Source organism: Triticum urartu, chromosome 5 (genome assembly GCF_003073215.2).
Source record: "Triticum urartu cultivar G1812 chromosome 5, Tu2.1, whole genome shotgun sequence".
NCBI lineage: Eukaryota > Viridiplantae > Streptophyta > Magnoliopsida > Poales > Poaceae > Triticum > Triticum urartu.
In genome coordinates this window covers 628,807,701-628,830,549 of record NC_053026.1, presented here as the reverse complement: position 1 = coordinate 628,830,549, position 22,849 = coordinate 628,807,701, and the positions used below count along the sequence as shown (strand labels likewise).

Here is a 22,849-nt window from a genome sequence, read left to right as displayed (position 1 = left end):
GCACTGTGCATTTCGATCCCTTCTCTCTTCGCTAGCGAGCACTTCTTGAGATGGCCGCCGCCACGGCCCGCTGCCCCTTCCTCCTCGAGCAGCCCTTCTCTTCCTCCTCCAGAATGTAGCCTGTGCTCGCAACCACGGGGGACGGGGGCCGGTGACCGGCTTACGGTGGGCTGCTGCTCGACGCCGGTCGCATGCCACTGCAGTTGGTGCAGCCGGTCGCCGAGACGTACGCGCACTCGGCGTCCATATGTCCATACAGCGTCCATACGGAATTTGGTTTGCAACTTCGACAAATCAAAAGGACGCGGAATAACAAATAAGTTTTAAACACAAGCCGGAGAAAAAATCATGCAGAGGATATCAGGGCAATTTTTCCTTTTCAGATAAGGTGTATGTCATAATGGCACAAATATTCACCACGTTCACATGAACACTTTGAACTAGCAGTAAAAGTTTGGAACAGAGCAGGACAATCTCAACGTTTTTTTTTTTTGCGGGGGGTATCACAGTGGGAGCTGACCACTAGCTGCACCTGCACGGAGCCCAGAGAAGAGAACAGAGCATAATAATTACATGCCCCCTTTACAAAGTCGTCTGAAACAATGGCTGTACAGGAATACAGACGACACAGTTTTCCTTTTCTTTTGTATGATTGGCCTTCATCGAGCAATCGGACTAGTAAAAAGAAGACGATGCCCGGCTTGAAGAATAATTCCGACATATATACTGTGAAAACTTCGGACCGAGCTCACCGGAACGACCACTGTATCTCCTCTAGAGTTCTTCCCTTCGTCTCCGGCACCCAGAGGATGATGAACACGAGGGTGAACGCGCTCACGAGCGTGTAGCACGCAAAGGTACCTGTCGAGATCGTAAACAAACATAAATGATCTCCGTCAGGTCCGTGCCGTGGGTCCATAATTCTACTTGAGGGAAGAGGGAAGAGCGTGAACCTCCAGCACTCCAGCTGAGCAGCAAGTTTGCTGTCATTGTTATCCCGAAGGAGGTCAGCCAGTTGGCGAGCGTCGCGAAGCTTCCCGCGAGGCTCTTGATGCTAACCGGCAGGATCTACAAACACATAAAATGTACAGATGTATGGTTATGTGAATGCTCCAGTGACATGCCTAAACCACATTAATTATGAGATATGGTTCTATACGCAGTGTGCAGATTCACTATATTACCTCAGACATTATGACCCATGGAATGGCGCCCATACCGAAGGAGAAGGTGATCACATAAGCCTGAACAAGTGTCAGGTTAGTATCTCGGGCATAGCTCGTGGATTTGCGATGTAATTTTTCAGACTAAACAATCTAGTTGGCGGATGGACATACCACAATAGCAAACAAGGAGACCATGCTTAATATGTAATACATGTCAGAATCTTGTGAAACGTTGTCCTGGAACAAATAAATCATGGTAATATAAGAAAAATATTCAGCAGAAGAGGCTCTGTGATAATATCACGAGTAACAAAAATCCCCGATCAACGTAATAGACTATTATAAGGGTGTGGTGTATGTATTCTGTATTTTATTTATACCGGTACCCTATACTAAAGAAACCTGAACATACCTTGAGAAAAAATATGACGGCAATTGCAAGAAGGCTTAGGGTCGTTCCGGCAGAAGAGATCTGGAAGTTGAAGCGAGAGCTAAATTATAGTTACAGACAACTCCAGTAACAGACTGGTTTCAAAGAGAGGAGGAAAGTTACAATAAGTAGGATCCGCCGGCCAGCTCTGTCTAGCAACCAGGTTGTAGCTCCAGTGGCAAGAAGCTGATGATAAATGCTGTCAGCACCTTAATGTGAACTACTAAGAGACAAGAAAAGATATATATCAAGTTACACACCCCAATAACTCCAACTCCACATGCGGCCAAGTTGCTGTTTGTAACACCTGAAGAGCTTTTCATGTTAAATATAGAAGCTGAAATCGACTATAACATAACACTATAGTATTGCACTGAAGGAAATTTAATGACCAAATTGTACAGCTTGCCTGCAGCTTTGAAGATGCTGCCTGCATAAAACAGTATGGCGTTGATCCCACTTAGCTGTTGTAGTACAAGCAGGCCAATTCCAAGCTGCCAAGTTGCACCACAATCACGATTACTGAATGCAATTGCGAATTTTGGTATGAAATAAACCAGCAAGTCAAGGAAGTTACTATCAAGGGCATGCGGAATTTCTTTTGGTTTAACTCTTGGAAACGAATCGCCGTCATTTTGTTTGCTGATGCTACTGCTGTCTGCATAATGTTAAAGCAAACATTGGTGACTACGCTGAAAGTACATCACATAGAAAGATTTGTAGTTAGTTAGTCTAGAAGGAAAAAAAAAGGCAGGTGCTTGCCTTTATATCATTCACTTCTGAGGTGATGTCAGTCTCAGATCCTCTCAAAACTTGTAGGGAGGCTTCGAAATCATCCATCTTGTTCATCTTTGCCTAGAGATTGATGCACAACAGTGGTTAATAAAAAATTCAGAATGATGCAGCACTTTGTATACATTTGCTCATACAGACCAGCCATCTTGGAGATTCTGGAATGAAGAGTAGGCCAGGTATCAATATTGTGCATGGCAAGGTTCCTAGAAGAATGACAGCCCAGTGATTTGAATCAGAAATAGTCAGAGGTTCAGAAACCAGATGCATACACATTCGCTTAAGCCCAAAGTACTAGCGAAATCAGCGGAGATTGCTGACACGGTAACTTTTCCTTCAAAAGCTTGAACGGAAATATTAGCCAAAGGATATCCCAGGTTATAGTCATACATTTGTCAACATGGCATTTACTGTTACTGATCTTGTGAACTTAAATATCAGAGGTTAAGTGAAAACTGATGGTGAAAATAAAAAAGTTCAGTAACGCGTCGGCACTTCATCATGTTACCTATCACCGCAAGCATCCTCCAAGGAACAAGCATGCCGAGCACATAGGCCAACACCATCCCAAGAGTTACAGACAACTGCGAAATGAACAATTGCATGATGAGTCCAGCATAAACAAGCTAATACGTGTTTGCTTGACAAGAAGACAAGATGCTTAGGAGGATAGGCCTACCGGGTTCACGCAACCTAGAGCGCCCCTCTTGTTCCGAGGAGAAATCTCTGCTATGTATACGGGCACCTATTATCACACAATTCACAGACCAAGACTAAGTATTTTAACTAGTCCAAGATTCTTTTGACAACAAATAAGCTTCACAGCGGGATGGTCAACTTTTTCCCACATTAGTGACATCATGTTGATTTTTTTTCCTGAACTTATTAAGCAGATACACCTGTGTGCATAGATCTTGTATGCAAAGAATAAGCAGGTAGAGAGTGTTGTTAAACGAACCGTGTAGGATATGATACCAACACCAAATCCTTCAAGCAATCGCCCCGTATACAGAAACGTAGTGTCCTGTAAAGCGAACACCAACAAGTGTCAAGTTCAGAAGCAGCAAGCGGTGAAACTTAAGGTCAGGAAAAAGGTATCGTCATACTTTTGCCAAGGAGATGGCGAGCCAGCCGAGGATGTTAGGAATGGCAGCGATCATCAACGCCTGGAAAACCAATTCACAGCTTGTTAGAGCTCAACAGAAGATTGTTGGTTCGGTTAGGTACTGAATCATTGGAGTAAATAGCATAAAACTACTACTTTACAGGCTAGGATTTCAAAAAACTACTGGTTTTTAATTTTTCTCAGATAACTACCAAACGAACGAGGGGTCGGCTGTTTCAAAAAACCCAAAACGCTGAGTGCTTATCAATTGATCGTGATTATGACAGGTGGGACCCACACATAAGAGAACCGTTTGTTTGACTGTTACCTTACATGTAGGGCCCACATGTCAATATCTATGTAAGTTTTAAAAAAGCAATCAGGTCCCTATATCTTTTTTTAAAAGCAATCGGGTCCCTGATGTTTTCTGAAAAAAGCAATCAGGTCCTTGATATTTTTGGGAAAAAGCAATCGGGTCCCTGATATTTTTCTGGAAAAAGCAATCAAGAACTGCGCCGGCAGCTCGCCGGCGGCCAGATCGCCGGCCAAGCGAAAGGCGGCGGCTCGGCCGCCGCGTTCCTCGTCGCGACGACGGGCTTCTCTAGTCGGGCGACGGGCTAGGTGGAGGAGCTCCTGGCCATGGCGCGCGGCTGGTGGCGGCCCGAGCCCCTGGCCATGGCGCGGCTGGCGGCGGCCCTTGCTCGTCGGCGCGCTCCTGGCCATGGCGTGCGACTGGTGGCGGCATGAGCCACTGGCCATGGCGCAGCTGGCGACGGCCCGAGACCCTAGCCATGGCGCGCGGCTCGCGACGGCCTGAGCTCGCCATGGGGAGCCGGCGTAGAGGCAGCCACTGTCCCCGCGGCGTCGTGCAGCACGGCTAGGCGGCGGGCGTAGAGAGGTAGGAAAGAAGGAGGTGAGGCGGGGCAACGGCCATGGTTGAGCCCCGGTGAGCGCCGGCAGCGGGCGGCTCACCGGCAGGAGGAGGCGGAGCCGCGAGGTCCAGCTCTGGAGCGAGAGGAGCACCAATGGATCCTGGCCTGAGAGCAGGGACCCGATTGCTTTTTGTGAAAAAAGCAGGGACCAGATTGCTTTCTTAAATTTGTGTGCAGGCCCACACTTAGCGGTCAAACAAACGGTCAAACAATTAGAGCTCTTACGCATGGGGCCCACCTGTCATAATCACAATCAATTGATAAGCACTCAACGTTTTGGGTTTTTTGAAACAGCCGCCCCCTCGTTTGGTAGTTATCTGAGAAAAATTAAAAACCGGTAGTTTTTTGGAACCATAGCCTGTAAAGTAGTAGTTTTATGCTATTTACTCGAATCATTGCGAAAATACGACCAACATACTGAAGTTTGGCACAACAACAAGAGAAATTAGCAATAAACCGCCGCGACTGGGATCGACTTGGCACAAAAGAACTTCCTTTTTTCTTCGGCGAAAAACCACCGGTCTACCATAATCTTTTTTTTTTGCAAGAAGCACTGATTGCTCGCTGAACGGTATGTGGTGTGGTGTTCTTTCTGACGCGAGGGGCGACGATGGCCCAGACCAAATAGCCGTCAGGCATTCTCACGAACACCTCGCGTGCGCACCAGCGCCAGCGCCTGGGAGGGACACCGGATGAATCCCGGACGAGGGCATCCTGCTGAACGGAAATCACACCCCTCCGTCACCGCAGCAAGCTCCGGCACGGTGGAGCGGCTGTGGCTGGCTGCTGTCAGGAGGAGCAATCCTGTCCCGCACTGCCTCGGCAGCGGCGACCACGTCGTCCTCGTCCTGGGATACTTCGGAGCCTTTGGCCCAGGAATGTGTCAGTGAAGGATGGATCCGAACCCCAGTCATTTTGAAAGGGGCAAATTATCAAATGTGAAGCCTTTTTGGACGATCAATCAAATGGGAAAGTAAAGCATGACAAATGATTCAATTTCTGGTTCGCCGGTATTTATGGTTCGGGCGGCCAAGTCATAATGTTTTTGAGAAATGCTCGGCACTACTGCTCCATCTTTTTCTAGAATATATGCACGAGCGTGCATATCATATATTAATAGAAGAAGAAGGGATAGAGCCCTCCACCACTATTGCTCCATCTTCATCCACTGCTTCCTTGACCACACCATCTCTTCATCACCTACCCCGTCATAAGAAATTCCACCTTGCGACCGACTATTTTGTATGGGATATGGTTATTTTTTTCCTTCTTTGCAAAAATGATTGTATGCGATATGGTTGTTGTCTAGTTATTTTTAAACTAGGCTTAAACTAGTTGTAGATGGCATGCTAATTTTGTTTCGTATGTATGCTATATTAATTTTGGTAGACCCATCTATGCCACCCTTATCATTGACTAGATTCTTAATTTTATTTAGTGGTAACTTACACATGATTTTTAGCATATACAAGTGTTAACCCCATGAACCTCAACAGGTGAAACTCCAATGTAGCGGATCGTGGAAGCAAAGCACCACCTTCTGGAGCCCATAATCTCGCTTTAGCCAAAGGAAAAGTGGCCAACGTTTGATGTGCGAAATTCCTCCCACTTGCACTATGAGACTTACCAAGTTGGCTTGTGGGTAGGATCTTAGGGACAGGGATAGCATCGAGAACAAAGGACTTCAATATAAATCTGACGAAAGGCTATTATCGGGTACGTCGTATCCCGATCGAACATATGGCAATTAATCGCTGCAGTATGATAATTTTTTGGTTGATCTTTTACGCTACATGGAAATTTTTACTATAAGAACATGGAAGTCGCACACACAAGCATGACAATTTTATCTGTTTTCGCATGGCAAATCTGATCGTCTAAAAATCTAACGTCGGACTTCTAGCATTTCTGAGAACAAAAGTCCTTTCTCCATTTTCAAGTTTTTTCTCTCTCTTCAACTTGGCATCACTTATTGTTTATGTCTCCACCAATCATTTCATGAGAAATGCTTGGCCAAGAATTAAATCTGAACATTATTGCTCGCACCTAATCTTTGTGCTCTCTTCCTCGGCCTACGTACCTCATCATCGATGCTATTGAAGTGTCACATCATGACACGATATAGCCTCCGTACGTACATGCTCATCAAGATATATATAAGCAACTACTAGTTGCTTGTACTATGTTCATTAAAAATGCTAAAAGCTGTACTAGATATAAGCAACTATGGTTGTTTGTATGTATTTTCATTTTAAAATGCATTATTTCCTTCCCTCACGGCGTCGCCTTCGGCAACAGTGCAACTCCGGCAGCGGTGGCCGGCCAAGTCGCCCGTCTCTGTTCCACCGTACACTGCGGATCCTCAGTGATTGGCACCCTCCTCCAGCAATAATTCAACTTTTTTGGAGAAATAATTCATTGGCGCTGTCCTGCAACCTATCTACCAGGCACAGTAAGTGCAGGATTAATTGTCTAGCCCAGTGGTAACATGCATGCAGCAGTACGTGTCGGCCGCGTGCATGCATGCATGCCACACTGTTGTTTCTGGTGCAGCTCGTGAGAGACCGTCTTGGACACTGGTCGACCTCCACATAATTTATTTGTGTTGATGATTAATTTATTTGTGTTGATGACTGATACATCTCATACATTTTGTTCTTTTTGCTGCTGCTCTAAATGGTAAAAAATAGATGGATTGCACGCAAGAGTGCATTGCTATTTGGGATGGGAGTGTCTATCAACAAAAGGGAATGACACTGACCCTTTAATTGTGAGGGGACAAGTCGCAAACCGGTCGATCTCGCAATAATAGCTGCGTAGAAAAAGACATATGGGGTGCAAGATGGCCAGGCGGAAATATCTGTGTAGCGTGCTCTAAATAGGAAGGTTGGACACCTCTTTTTGGATCGTACTTCAAGACGTATGGGGTGCGAGAAGGCGATGACGACTGTTTTTTGTGCATGGTAATACATGTTGAGGCCTTGAGGGGGCGATGATGACTCTATTGGATGCATTTTTTGCACCCCTCAAAGCTTCATGTTGGGAGTTATTATGAAAGGCCGAGGCATATACGGCGAGGCGACTCTGCTAGGGTTGTTCTTAACTTTGACTTTGAGGCAGACGGGTGGATTTCACATTGAAATACTATTTTCTTCGTCCAAAAAAGCTTAGTGCTAGATATATCCATTTAAGGGACAAGCTTTGGGACAAGTTTTATCAAATGGAGGGAGTACGTGCGTATAGCGTAGAAAAAGACGGACAGGCTAAGGAAGGAAAATATCTCACCCCTTTGTGGCCAACGTGCTCCACCATCTGGCCGCTGGCGATGGCGCCCACCATGGCGCCGATGTTGGAGAGCGAGCCGAACACCGAGAACTGCAAGTAGCCAGCGTCGTCGGTCAGTCACGAGGATTCCGGGCATTGCCAGGCCAGCGAGGCCGGCAACAACAGTAAAAAAAGACGGCGGGCGATGGAAGGATGGTGACCTCGGAGATGGAGAGGCTGAGGTCGCGGGTGATGGCGTCCTGCGTCGGCGAGGAGAAGCCGCCGGTGAAGCCGAACTGGATGGGGCCGAGCGCCACGACGAGCGTGCAGAGGAGTGCGGAGACGTGGGACTCGCGCATCATGGCCATGGAGGAGGACGCCGTGAGGCTGGACCCCATCTTGTACCAGCTTCCCGTGTTCACCAGCAGTGGCTTCCGCATGTCCATGTCGTCGTCGCTCCCGCCGCTCTCGTGCCCTCCTCCGCCGTCTCCGCCCTTGCCGTTCATGGTGGCCCTCGCAGAGAGAGAGAGAGAGAGAGAGAGAGAGAGAGAGAGAGCGGGGGGAGAAGAAGAGGATGTCGACTTTGAAATGGGGAGAGGTGGTGGAATGGGATGGGCTCGTCTCTAGGTAGCTTGTTTGCAGACGTACATCTACAACGTATGGTTGCTCGGCTTCCGTCCTTCCAGAAGGCGCGGCAGGGTACATGTGCGCTGCAGTGCAGGGCTCAAAAGTCAAAAGCCTACCTACGGTAAGGTCTTCTCCTTCAGTTGGGCTTGGGAATAGCATTATTCCCGCCCTCGTGATATTCTGCACCGCAGGCATTATTCCACTACCCATTTCTGTGTTTAATCGGGTCAACCCCTCCCTCCTGATGGGACAATTAGTTGAGTACGAGAACCTGTTCTGATCACATCGTCTTTTCTTGTAGTACTACATACTAGATACATCAATTTGAGCGACAAATACATGCAGATGATTGTACACTGTACACTATAGTGTTTCTTGCTTTCTACGGAGAAGAAGGGATAGAGTGTACGCGATGGTCTCGTTATTTTTTGACAGGTAAGCGATGATCTTGCTTGCTTCTAAGTAGAAGGAATGTGCTAAGTGATTGTCCTTATTTTTCTTGTTAGTGGGTGTGATCTTACTTACAGGTCTCGCCAGTAGCCTTATTATAGACATGGTCTAATATCTCTCTATTGAGAACCCCACATGGACTCCCCCAGGCAACCATTGACCATTCCTATTGTTTTCAAGTTTCGATTGGCTAACTGGAAAAGCAATCATATGCATGTTTGCTCTTCCATGTTCTATGCGCAACGTATGTTAGACTGACGATGTGGTGACGATTGCTTTGACACTCACTAGCCTTTCTTATTAACCATTGTGATTGGCAGTTTGAATCTTTGGGAAGGCATTATCTCAGGGCGGCGGTACACTTGGGCTAATAATAGTTTGGTGCCGACATACGAGAAACTCGATCGGGTAGAATGAAAATTGAAGTTTCCTCTCGTGAATGTGTGTGTGCGCGCCCTAAAGCGTATTGAGACAATTTATGACCATGTGCCCATCTATCATTCCTGATTCTAACTCTACTAGCTCCCCTGCTACTCGCCGCTCATTCAAATTTGAATTGAGATGGTTACAACGGAATGATTTTGCAGACTTAATTAAGAATGTATGGGAGAGGCCCACCATTGTTGAACTCTTATTCAGAGATGGAATTTTAAAATCGCGACCACTAGGCAATTCCTATCTGGATGGGAGAAACACACTAGTGGTATGTCAAAAGAAGCAACACCTTACCACTATTATTGATGACCTCGATAACAATCTCGAGTGCACGTCTATTGAGACATGCATTTTGTCTCATCAAGAGATTAATATAAAAAATTAATCCAATGAGCAGATTGCACGTCTATTGCGAGAAGAGGAAGTCAAATGGTACCAAAGATCCAAACCCTATTCATTTCTTTAGTGAAATAACAATACATGATGTTTTCATATGGCCAATGGGCGGCATAGGAATAAGTATATTCTTAACCTGGATGTGGAATGGATCGAGGATCAGGCAGAGTTGAAACTATAAGTCTCTATCCGGGATTTCAGATGAAGGGCACTTCACAGTCGACGAGACCCAAACGCATGATGTCTCATAAGTTACGATAGATGAGAATGATATCCTCACGTACCTATGTGAAAGCATAGGAGAATGATATCCTAGCCTCAAAAGCTGAAAGACAATGTTATGCATCTTTTTATGGAAGATGACCATGATAAGGCTAGGAATTCGGAACTCTTGCTTTCAGATTTTGAGCAAATGTCAGGTCTCAAGATTAACTCTCATAAAAGTGAGTTCTTCTGTTTTGGAGAAGTCAAAGAGGCGGATACACAATATGCTGACCTAATTGGTTGCGCACAAGGTCAATTCCCGATTAAATATTTGAGAATTCTGATTCATTATCGTCCTCTCACTAATACGGAGTGAGAACATGTCCTTGAGTGCTTAGAGAAACAATTGAGCAGTTGGAAAGGCAAAGGCGCTCTTCGCTGGAGGTCGTCAATTTTGATCAACCCTATTAATTAGTTGTAGGCAGTAAATTATGTTTCCGCTTAGGTACGCTTGGCTAACATGGTCTATTCATGGAGTCATCAAACTCTGCTCTCTCCTATTAATTATCTCATCACATCATATTTTTTTCCTTTATTTGGAAGATTTAATTGCATTTATACAAGGTGGGAGTATATTTAGAATTCTATTAACGGTAGTATACGCTTGATTTTCGACGTACACAAGTGTCGACCTCGTGAACCTCGAAAGGTTAAACTCCAACGTAGCAGATCGTGCAAGCAAAGCACCACCTTCTGGAGCCCATAATTTCCCTTTAGCGAAAGAAAAACGTCCAGCTTTGATGTGCAAAATCCCACCCACTTTATTCAACCACGCTTTATTCAGCTTGAGCTGTAGATAGGTGATCAGCGCACTTGTGCTGCTAGCTTTACTACACAATATCTATCCCTATAGTTTCCCCCCCTCTTCAACTTACTATCTCTCGGTATTGTTTAATATGTTTCCACCAATATATTCATGAAAACTGTTTCACCAAGAAATAAAAAGATCTAAACATTATGCCTCGCATCCAAACTTCCTTGACCTGCCTCATGTATGAATCATGATTGGCGTTATTTAATGTCACATCGATCGCATCATGACGCTATAGGCTTGAGTACGTACATGCTAGTTATAGATAACTAGCTAGTTGTTTATATGTCCGTTTTAAAATGATTAACTAACTACTTATTCATATGTTCATGTTTTAAAAATGTCAAAACACTCTCTTTCTATTATTATTTCGTTCGCTCACCGGCACCGCGTCGCCTTCCGCAACAGTGCAACTCCGGGAGAGAGCGGCGGTGCGTCCGCCCAGGTCGATTCTCGGCCGGTCTCTATTCTATGGTACAATGTGGTTTTGACGTCTCCTCCTCTTGGCGAGCGACCTGCGGAGTGCGGACCCGGCGTGATGGCAGCATCCTCAGCAATAATTCATTTGCTGCAGCAGCAGCGCCTGCTGGCTGCTGCTCATGAAACCATCTTGGCTTTGGACATTGGTCCAGTCGACGGTGATACCGAGAAGAAGAAACTAAGTCTAATATACTGTATATGGTACTAGTACCTTCTTGGACCGACCGACCGCGTCTATGCCCGGCCTTATCTAACATAACAATATACTACATGATCTAACGTAGGAGTATGTCACATGAGGTATGTGGAGACAGCTGGCTGTCTAATTTATCTGTGTTGATAAGAACCTCCGCCGTTGAGATGTTAACATGATTATGTCTATATTGAGCAACCTCATCCACTTTTTCTGTTGCTTTAAATGGTAAAAGTTGATAGATTGCTCAAAAGGCTGCACTGCTGATTGTTACTCCCTCCGTTCCGAATTACTTGTCTTGGATTTGTCTAGATACGGATGTATCTAGACTCATTTTACATGGAATGGAAGTATCGATCAACAAAAAGGATTGACGCCGACCCTTCTTAATTATGGGGGGACAAGTGGCAAACCGGTCGATCTCGCAATGAAATACCACTTACAACTAACAGTAGCTGCTTAATTAGAACAAGACAAACAGGCCAAGGAAAAATATCCATGGAGGGTCCTCTAGACATAAAGGTTGAACCCTTTTGGAGTGTTCTTCAAAACATATGGAGCGCGAGAAGGCGATAATGACTCTGCTACGTTCTCTTTTGCCCCCTTGAAACTTCATATTGGCAGTTCTTATGGAACGCGGCAAGTTGCTTGTGTTTTTTTAACGCAATACAGACGCAAACGCTCATATATACGCACACGCACTCATCCTTATGAATGCACACAGGTACATAATAGAAATTGAAGTTTCCTTTTGTGACCATGTGTGTGGTGTGTCCTAGAGCGTATTGAGATACTTTATGACCATGTGTCCATTATTCCTGATACTAACTCTACTCGGTCCCCTGCCACTCGCCGCTCATTCAAATTTGAATTGGGATAGTTACAATAGGATGACTTTGCAGACTTAATTAAGAATGTATGCGAGAGACCCACCGTTGTTGATCGCCTATCCATAGATGAAATTACAAAATTGGGGCCACTAGGCAATTCCTATATCGATGAGCGAAACTCACTATCATTGATGACCTCGATAACATTGGTGAGACATGCATTTTTGTCTCATCAGGAGATTGATATGAAAAATCAATCCAATAAGCAGATTGCACGTCTATTGCGAGAAGAGGAAATCAAATGGTACCAAAGATCCAAAGCCCATTCTTTTTTAGTAAGATAACAACACACGATGTTTCGATATGGTCGCCAATAGGCGGCACGGGAAGAAGTGTATTTTTAACCTGGATGCGGGGCAGATCGAGGGTCGGGCAGAGTTGAAACGATATATCACCGCGGATACTATAAGTCTCTCGGTGCTTCAGATGGACGGACCTTCACAATCGACGAGACAAAAACAGATGATATCTCATAAGTTACCACGGATGAGAATGATATCCTCGCGAATGATATGCTTCTTTTTATGGGATATGACCTTGATAAGGTTAGGAATCTGAAACTCTTGCTTTCTACCCTATACTGGTAGAAACTTCTTGCAAAAAAAAATCCCACAAAAAACGTTTCACCAAGAATTAATTTGTTTAAACATTATGCCACAAATTCAAACTTTGTGTTCTCTTTCTCTTTTTTTTGCGAATACTCTCTGTTCTCTTCCTTGACCTGCCTCATGATTGAAGTTATTGAGTATCAGATCACATCATGAATATATAGGCCTCCGTACGTACATGCTAGTCATAGATATAACCAGCTAGTTGTTTATATTACCATTTTTAAAATGATTAGCTAACTACTTATTCGTATGTTCATTTAAAAAAATGCTAAAACTCTCTATCTCTCTTTCTCTTGTTATTATTATTTGTGGGTGTGTTTAGGGCACATTTAGATGTGCTCTAGTTATTGCACATCTAAGTGAGTGAATCAAGCATAAAAGAAAAAGAAAAGGAGAAAAGAAAATATTTACACGAATCTTAATGTAAGATCAATGACATATGACTTAGATGTGCAATACTTATGATACATCTAGATGTACTTTAGCAAAACTGTTATTTTATTTCCTTTACTCAAAAGCGTGGTGGTCCGTTCGGCCACGTCGATCTCGGGCCGTCTCTATACCATCGTACAATGTGGTCTTGACGTCTCGCTCGTTCCCTTGGCAAAGGACATGCCGTCCCCCGGTGATGGCAACATCCTCCGCAATAATTCATTTTTCTTTGCGGAAAGTCAGCAATAATTCAGTGAAGCTGCTGCGGCACAGCAGCCCATATCCACCTACTACTGTAGCACACAAATTCCGGCCGTAGGATTGGTTTTACACTTTACTATTATATTGTAGGCTAGCTAGTAACATGCTGCAGCAGTAGTGCGCGCATGTATGCATGCATGCATGCAATAAAAATACACAGCAGAGTTGTACCGTTTTCCTCAAAAATAAAATACCGTCTTGGACCGACCGATCGACCGCGTCCATGTTCTTGTCTTAACATTATTACATGAGGGATGTGGAATGTGGTGGCAGCTGGCTGTCTAATTTATCTTTGTTGATAAGAACCTCCACCATTGAGATGTTAACATGATTAAGTCTGTCTTGATTGAGGAATCTTATCCATTTTTTGTGTTGTTTTAAATGGTAAAAATAGACCGATTGCTCAAAAGATTGCACTGCTATCTGATCTGTTACATGGAATGGAAGTATCCATCAACAGACAGGATTGACACCGACCCTTCTAAAATGTGATGTGAGGGGACAAGTGGCAAACCAGTCGATCTCGCAATGTAATACTGCTTACAACTAAACAAAAGATGCCTAGAAAAAGACAAGCAGGTCAAGGGGAAAAATAATATCTATGAAGGGTCCTCCAGATACGAAGGGTGAAACCCTATTTTTGGGGCGTTCTTCAAAGCATACGGAGTGTGAGAATGCTGCTGTAGTAAGCGTGTTTTTGCCCCCTCAAAGCTTCATATTGACAGTTATTATGAAAGGCCGGGGCATTACGGTGACTTTGCTAAAGTTGCTATTAGCTTAAATTTGAGGCAAACACGGTGCAAACGGGTGGATCTCACAATGAAATACTACTACGTGCGGCAAACATTTACTTGCGTAGAAAAAGGACGGACAGGCTATGTAAAAAAATCTGACCCCTTTGTGGCCGACGTGCTCCACCATCTGGCCGCTGGCGATGGCGCCCACCATGGCGCCGATGTTGGAGAGCGAGCCGAACACCGAGAACTGTAGGTTGCCAACGTCGTCAGTCACCAAGGCAGCGAAGGCGGCGACAAGAGTAAACAAAGACGGGCGATGGGATTAAGGATGATGATGACCTCGGAGATGGAGAGGGTGAGGTCGCGGGTGATGGCGTCCTGGGTCGGCGAGGAGAAGCCGCCGGTGAAGCCGAACTGGATGGGGCCGAGCGCCACGACGAGCGTGCAGAGCAAGGCGGAGACGTGGGACTTGCGTATCGCGTACCACCAGCTCCCCGTGCTCACCAGCAGCGGCTTCCGCATGTCGTCGTCGTGGTCGCTCCCGCCGCTCTCCTGCCCTCCGCCGTCTCCGCCCTTGCCGTTCATGGCGGCCTCGCCAATGGACGAAAGAGGAGAAGAAGAAGAAGAAGAAGAAGAGGAGGTCGACTATGAAGTTTGAAATGGGGAGGGGTGGGTGGTATGGGGTCGGCTCGTCTCTGGTTTGCAGACGTACAACGTATATGTTCTTAGCTTCCTTCCACAAGGCGCAACAGAGAGTATATATGCGCTGGGCTGAAAAGTCAAAAGCTTACAGTCTCTAGAGCAAGAAAGTTCTTCTCTTTCAGTTGTGCATTATTCCCTAGTGCTATATGCTACCCCCTCCGTCCCATAATCGTATATTATGGAACGGCTGCGACTTCAGTGCTTGTGCCCAACTAACCCATTTCCCTCTTGATGGGACAATTGCAGGTGCAGAGTACAAGAAGTTGTTCTGATCACCATCGTCCTCCCAAGTACCGGATTTGCTTTCCTACGGCTACAATCCTTCACTGGTACGTACGTACTTAGTGCATCTTTAGCAATGAGTACACTTGGCAGTACGGTTACTACATATACTATACTACTATGACGTTTTCTTGCTTCTACAGAGAAGAAGGGCTAGAGTGTACGCCATTGCCTCATCATTCTTTGACAGGTACGTACGCGACGATCTTACTCGCTTCTAAGGAGAAGCAAGGGCCAAGGGCTTGAGTCTACGTGATGGTCCTTATTTTATTTTAGGCATATGACATTTTCTTGTTAGTCGGTGTGATCTTACTTGCGGGTTTCCTCGGTCGCCTAAAATATTTTAGGCATATGGTGTTCCATAAGTAAGGCCGCCACATCCACATGGACTTATCTCCGAAAACCCACATGGACTCCTCCTGGCAACAGTTGACCATTCGTATTGTTTTTAGGTTTTGAATGGTTTACAAGAGAAAGGGATCATATGCATGTTTGCTCCATGATCTTCGTGCAATATGTTTTAAAGGAGTACTCGTTTTAGACTGTCGGTACAACCGACAATGCTTTTTAGTGGGGAGTTTATTTTCTGTCTTTACTCGTTTCAATTTTTTTTTCTGTCTTTAGGCCAAGATAAAGCCCGTATACTTGGGAAAAGGAGAGTTGAATTACATGATGGCCACACAACCAACGCCCAGTGGCGACCCCGGCAGGAAACAAGTAGAGCCATTAGTAAGCTGTAGGGTAAATCTTCTCAAGTTGCAAAGACTAATTTACAAAATTTAGAAAACCAAAGGGGTGTCATAGAAAAGTTGTGGAGTCATCCAACCCAAAGCTCCCCCCCCCCCCAACACACACACAGATGCTGCCAACATGCAATGACAACCGTCACCGACAACAACACTCGAACTGTGAGAAAAACGCTTCAACAACGACGCCTCTAAGAAAGAAACAACACGTGAGCACCAACATTGCCATATCTACCTACGGAGGCTAGATCAAGAGTTTTGAGCCCAAAGAGGGAGTTCGAGCAAACTCTGGACAACGCCTCCGACAAGGAGATGATGTGAAGCACCAACACTGTTAGGAATAACCAGAGCATGTCACACCTAGAATTTTTGCTCCGGAGGTCGAGACTCTATGATCAAAAGCACCACCAAACTAGAGTCATCGTGTAATGTTGCCCCCATTTTCAATAATAAAAAGTCCATGCTGCAAGCTAGAGTGTCTCACCTTGACAACAGTACATGCTCACAACTCTGATGTGTACCGAGCATACCAAGTATATGTGGAGTAGATCAATGCACACCCAACAACATCAACAAGGTCACCGCCACCGCCGCCAAGAACCCGCTTAACGGTCCAACCGGTGTTGAATAAACCATGATTTAAACTATGGCATGGAAGTCTCCCTCGCCGCCTTCAGACATAGTGGAACTCCGTTAGCTGTCCCCAACTCGCCGATGTTGATCTCAACCTATTCTACCATCGTCCCATACACTATGGCTTGGTGCCCTATTCTCTTGACGGGCGACCTACGGACCCTCAATGATCGCCTATGTTAGCATCCGCAATCCATTGACGCTTCAGTAGTATATTCACTATAACACACTATGTAGGATCAATTGTAGGCTAAGGTCATATCCAAGGCTATCCCCTAAATCAATGTACACCCCCATTTTTCCATGGACAAACCTAATGCTAGCCCCCATTTTATTTCCAGTTTAAAGATTTTATTAAACTTAGATTCGATATATTATATGGAACTTAATTTTTATTTAGGAAACTTAGCTAAAAACTACTCCAAGTCTACCTATCTAGACGGGCGTGGATCTCGAGAATCGGATCTCCACCATTGTCGTCATTGTTGCTCCAATCGTGGGTGCTGACCTAGCCATCACATCATCCATCCTGGGAAGCGGCAGAGCACTGCCTTTGCCTTTAGGCGGGTGTTGCGCTCGTATTTCAGGAGCCCTTCCAATGTTACCCAGCGGCGGGCATCTAACTCCTTGGTCGTCTTCGACCAGTCGTGCACCCAGGGAGTGGCGAACTCTGAGTTGATGAGGATGTGCGGTGCCAGCATGCTCGATTTGGGACCGGACTACCGTGCTGACGTGACAGATAGTCCGGACTCCCCTACGACCTACTTGATTTGGGATCGGATTAAAGGATTCCAAATAATTCGAGTCGAAAAGGGGGAGCCCATTGAACAACCAATTAACTACAGATTGTCCGGTCCGAACAAGTAGATGTGGCAAGGGGAATACCCTTTGGTGCAACTATGGGGGGGGGGGGGTGTAAGGGCATCTCCAACGCGGATCACCAAACGGACGTCACCAAATGTCTGCAGACATGTCCGGGCGTGTCCGTAGATAGTCTAACCATCTCATCGTATCCCTAAATCTGGATTGTGGGCTATGACTAAAAGTGGGCGAGATGGACCGAGAGGGAACAGAGAGGAGTGTGAGACGTGGGCTATTGGGAGAAGTGGTCTAACTGGCAGTGTACCGAACAACCGTCCGCACTCTCTCAAAGCTCCCCCAAGTTTGAGACGGATTTTGTGAGATTTCAGACATGTGGACTGGTCCGATCCAATTTGATGATCCATATTGAATGGCTAAGGGGCTGTTTGGTTCTAGGACTAGCATTGTCATACCTTGCCACACATTTTTGCCAAGCTTGCCTAAGGTTAGTTCATCAAAATGAGAGCCACAAGTTGGCAAGCCTAAGGAAATCTTGCCACACTTTTTATGTGTATGCCATGTGGGGTCCAAGTGTGGCTTGCCTAAGATGTGGCATGAACCAAACACTCATCTAAGTTGGTCAAACTTGCCTAACCTTAGTTGTGGCAATTTTTGGCTAAGTTAGTCACAAACCAAACAGCCCCTAAATGCATATGGATGGTTAGGTGGAAACAATTGGCGGAGACATTTGAGTGTTCTGATGATCCGCGTTGAAAATGCCACGAGGCGCGCATACATGTCACACTGTTGTTTCTAGTTCAGCAGCAGCAACCATCTTGGACAATAGTGGACGGTGATCCCGAGAAGAAAGTCTCGACACGGCACATCATAAAAAGATTGCACTGCTATTGGTTACATGGATCTATCAATGAAAAATCAAAGATTTGACACTGACCCTTCTTAACTGTGAGGTCACCGGTCGATCTCGCACAGGATAATTACGTGCGGCTAACAGTACCTGCCTATAGAAGGTTCAAAAGAGGAAAAAGAAAACTGCCTAGAAGATAACCAATTATGCTACATTTACAAGCAGGTTAAGGAAAAAAAACTCACCCCTTTGTGGCCGACGTGCTCCACCATATTCCCGCTGGCCAAGGCCCCAACCATGGCGCCGATGTTGGAGAGCGAGCCGAACACCGAGAACTGCGCACAGCGTCGTCAATCACTAATTCAGATGCCGGGGCAAGGCAGCGACGCGACAACGGTAGACGGGCACGGGCAATGAAAGGGTCGACGATGACCTCGGAGATGGAGAGGCTGAGGTCGCCGGTGATGGCGTACTGCGTGGGCGAGGAGAAGCCACCCGTGAAGCCGAACTGGACGGGGCCGACTGCGACGACGAGCGTGCAGAGCAGAGCGGAGACGTGGGACTTGCGTGTGGCGTACCACCAGCTCCCCGTGTTCGCCAGCAGCGGCTTCCGCATGGCCATGTCGTCGTGGTCGCTCTGGCCGTTCATGGCGGTCGCCGGCAGTTGGATGGAGAAGAAGAGGATGCGACGGTTGAAATGTGGAGAGGTCCTCTGTTGCAATTCGTAGCTGCAGATGGTTGCTTCCCTACCACAAGGAATTAAAGCCGACAGAGAGCATTATTATTCAGTCTACTGGGCTGGATCATATACTGTAGGATAAGAAAGCAGGCCTCATAATTCAAAAGCCTATTCTCTATTATCTAAAAAAAAGAAGAAGACGTGCTTTTAATCGAATATATTCCCTCCTGCTTTTCTGCAGGCTGCTACCTTTTAGTGTTTATTATGCCTAACTAAACTAACCATTTCGACTCCTCTTCGTGATGCCACGCCATAATTGAACAATTACAGAATGTGCTATTTGTTCGGCCGGCGACGAAGGGATGATTATAGGGGCACGTTTTCGTCTCGCTTCAATAATTGTTGTTGTTGAAGATATCGTTGGTAGTGCGGATTAGGCGCTCGGCCTTGCCGTTTTGCGGTGATGTGTGGGGGCACGAGAGACGGAAGGAGGCGCCATAGCGAGAGAAGAGATCACGAAGGGAGGTGGTAAGGAATTCACCCCCGTTGTCGCACTGCATGCATTGTATGGAGACGTGGAACTGAGTGAGGACATACGCATGGAAACGGTGAAGTATGTCGACGGTGTCGGATTTGTGGCGTAAGGGAAACGTCCAAGAGTAGTGTGAAAAATCATCTAATATCACTAAGTAATATTGAAAACCAGAAAAACTACTAGTTGGAGAGGTCCATAAATCACAGTGTATTAATTGAAAAGGAGCGCTAGTAAAGGAATGGGAATGAGAAAATGGCAGCCGTGGCTGCTTGCCTAGTTGGCATGCCGTACAAACGGAAGTGTTTGACACACCCTTATTACAGTTTGGAAGGAAATAAGTAGATAACATGGAAATGGTTTTATTGCTCGGATGCCCCAAGTGCTGGTGCCACACGTCGCCACCGACGACAGTGAGAAGGGCTTGCACGTTGGTGTTGGAGAAGAAGGGGTAGAGGTCTCCATGGCTATTGCACCTCATGATTATCTTGCGAGTGGCTAGGTCCTTCACGGAAAAACCGAACGGGTCAAATTCTATACTGCAAGAGTTGTCAATGGTAAAGCGACGAACAGAAATAAGGTTTTTGAGAATCGTGGGGGAAACGAGGACGTCATTGAGAGAGAAGGAGGAGACAGTAGTAGAACCAACAGCAGTAACGGGTAAGCGAGACCCATCTCCAAGGACAATACCAGAAGAATGACGCAAAGATGGGGAAGAAAACTTGGAAAGAGTGTGCGTCATACCGGTCACATGAGAGGAGGCTCCGGTGTCCAGGAACCACTCCTGGCCGCCGCCGGCGTTGTGCTGCATAGACAGGTTTTGAAGAGCTGCGTAGAGCTGGTTGTACTGCTCCCATGAAGGCCCGCCCGTCGGCGGCGCAGCGGCCACCGGATAAGCCTGGTGTGGTGGCGGCGGGCGCGGGCCGAGAACGCCCGCGGCGTTGGGCGCAGCCCATCTAGGACGAGGCGGGGTCGAGCCAGGGAGCATGGTGCCGTACGGGGCGAAGAAGCCAGAGAGCGGCGGACCTGGGGTTGGTGTAGAGGCGCCGCGCCCGGTCGAGGAACCAGCAGAGGAGGACGAGCCGCGGCCACGGCCACGTCCGCGGCCACGCCCACGGCCGCGGGAGCCAGGGTCGCCGGTCGGGGAGGCAGCGCCCCCTCTGCCATTGTCTGCGGAGGAGCCCCGGTCCGCGGAGGAGCCCGAGGGAGCCCTGTCGGTGGAGGAGTTCGCGCCGCCGGCGATGGTGAGGGCGGTGGCAGTGGCCTCGGGGCGGCCGTCGAGGCGAGCGCGCTCATTAGCCGCGATTTCCTCCATGAGGAGCCGCGAGCGCGCCTGCACGAACGAGGGAAATGGCGTCTGCATCGGAAGGAGCGTCGCCATGATCTAAAATTTGCGGGAGAGCCCGCGGATCAGCTGGAGAGTCAGGGCCCGATCGGTGATGTGGTCGCCAACGTCCTCGAGCTCGTTGGCGAGGGACTTAAGCCGCCGACAGTACTCGGCGATGGACAGGTCCCCCTGGACCAGGTTGCAAAACTCCGCGCCGAGGATGACGGCGCGCCCCGCTTGGTTGTCGCGGAACAGCAGGTGCAGCTCGGACCAGATGTCGAACGCCGTGCTCTCCGGGGAGGCGACGACGTCCAGGAGCTCGTCGGCGACAACCCCATGGAACCACAAAACGATCGTGAGGTCGTCGTTGCGCCAAACCGCGCTCTGGCAAAGTGGTGCAGCGGGCTCGTCGAGGTGGGTCTGCACGTTATGGCGACGACAGATGCAGTAAAAGAGTTTGCGCCATTTGGTGTAGTTACCAGATTCCAACTCCAGCCGGGTTTGAAAGTGATGCGCGATGGATGCTGGGAGGCCGACGGAGGAGGACGAGCCGACGTCCGGCGGGGCCAGGTGGGGGAGCGTGGCGTTGTCGAGGCGCGGGACCGGAACACTCCCGGCGAGGCGAAGTTGAGTCGCGGTGGGCGGAGCAGAAGAAGATGCGGCGAGGTGGAGGCCGGGGGCCGCCGTGGAGGAGGAAGGAGGGGCAGCCTCGGGGATGGGCTCCTTGCCACGGACGATCGCGGGCGCGAGGCGTGGAGCGGGGGCCGCGATGACCGCGACGGGGGCCGCAGGTGCCGCAGCGGAGTGCGGGACGGTGGCCGCGGTGACCGCGGTGGGCACGGCGACAGGGTCCGCGGCGAAGAGACGCCGGGCGGAGGGAGAGACGTAGGCAGACTCGAGGTCGGTAGAGCAGGAGCGACGAAGGAGTCGATCCATGGCGGAAGCAGAGATGAAGAAGAAGGATCGGAGGTGTCTGATACCAAGTTGAGTCGTATATCTCTCGGCGCCCCTCCTAGCGACGGACTAGCCGTCGTCGCCGTCGCCACCGCGCCGCGCGAGAGATATACGACTCAACTATTAGGTCGTCCATGAATCTGATTGTAATTTTTTTGTTATTTATGATAATATCTATACTGTCATGATAGATGATGAATAGATCAAAAGGTTCTCTAAAAAAAATTAACATGCTCTCATCACTTCATCGTTCGCTGCAAGCTTTATCTTCCCTATTATGGATCTTAAGGCATCTCCAAAGGAGACCCGCAAAGCTTCGGTATATGTCTGGTCAGACATATTTGTTTACTTTTGCAATCTAATGAGGACCCATATTGGTCCGCAAAGCGGTCCGAACGTCCGTTTTTCGGCAAAGTGAAGACAAACATGAGCGAGATGTACCGGAGTTCAGACATTCACTCACCAACCAAAAGCCTCCGTGTGGTTCTCCTCTCTTCTCTCTCTCTGCACATCATTGTCCCCCTCTCCCCTCTCTCCTCCTAATCGGAGACCCCACCATAATATTTCACCATATGCATGGTCCCATCTCTTTTTTTCCTCCCAGTCGGATACTTTGTAATTAGCGTTGGACGGCTCACTCCCGTATCATATCCACGGAGCATGTCCGGACATAAAAATGGACATATACCAGAGGAATTTGCATGTTGGTGTTGGAGATGCCCTTATGCCCAATGCTTCGTTGGTATGCGTACTATTGTACTTTCAAGCAATACTGTTTTTCTTGTTAGTGCATTCCAAGCAAAACGAGTACCCGTGGCAGTACATTTACTACTTATAGTATTCTTTTGATACCATGCAGAAGAACAGCTAGAGTGTACCCCTCCGTTTTTTAAATAATGTACTTTCAATTTTGTTGGAGAATCAAATTATCTCAAAGTTCGATCGAGTTTGTGCAAAAATATATTTATGCTTGTGAAATCAAATAGGTATATGATGAAAATATATGTTATCATGAATCTAATGTTACTAATTTGATTACATTATTGGTA

General features: G+C 47.2%; 1 protein-coding gene across 8 annotated transcripts in view; it reads right to left on the bottom strand.

Moving 5' to 3' along the window:
• Nucleotides 1-360: 360 nt before the first annotated feature.
• The window catches only part of LOC125511390 (sugar transporter ERD6-like 4), a 35,395-nt gene continuing 12,906 nt past the window's right edge, over nucleotides 361-22,849 (bottom strand). Inside the window, exons 3-19 of one of the 8 annotated variants that reach the window (XM_048676748.1) lie at nucleotides 18,742-19,054; nucleotides 18,554-18,643; nucleotides 3,495-3,554; nucleotides 3,347-3,412; nucleotides 3,068-3,133; nucleotides 2,897-2,972; nucleotides 2,530-2,594; nucleotides 2,359-2,451; nucleotides 2,174-2,254; nucleotides 2,006-2,090; nucleotides 1,857-1,903; nucleotides 1,720-1,782; nucleotides 1,579-1,638; nucleotides 1,338-1,403; nucleotides 1,185-1,244; nucleotides 954-1,068; nucleotides 361-861 (exon numbers count right to left, since the gene is read on the bottom strand). In XM_048676748.1, the coding sequence (XP_048532705.1) occupies nucleotides 749-861; nucleotides 954-1,068; nucleotides 1,185-1,244; nucleotides 1,338-1,403; nucleotides 1,579-1,638; nucleotides 1,720-1,782; nucleotides 1,857-1,903; nucleotides 2,006-2,090; nucleotides 2,174-2,254; nucleotides 2,359-2,451; nucleotides 2,530-2,594; nucleotides 2,897-2,972; nucleotides 3,068-3,133; nucleotides 3,347-3,412; nucleotides 3,495-3,554; nucleotides 18,554-18,643; nucleotides 18,742-18,957 (1,422 nt within the window). In that variant the 5' untranslated portion in view covers nucleotides 18,958-19,054 and the 3' untranslated portion in view covers nucleotides 361-748. The other 7 variants (XM_048676744.1, XM_048676743.1, XM_048676746.1 and 4 more) reach the window with 7 other exon arrangements.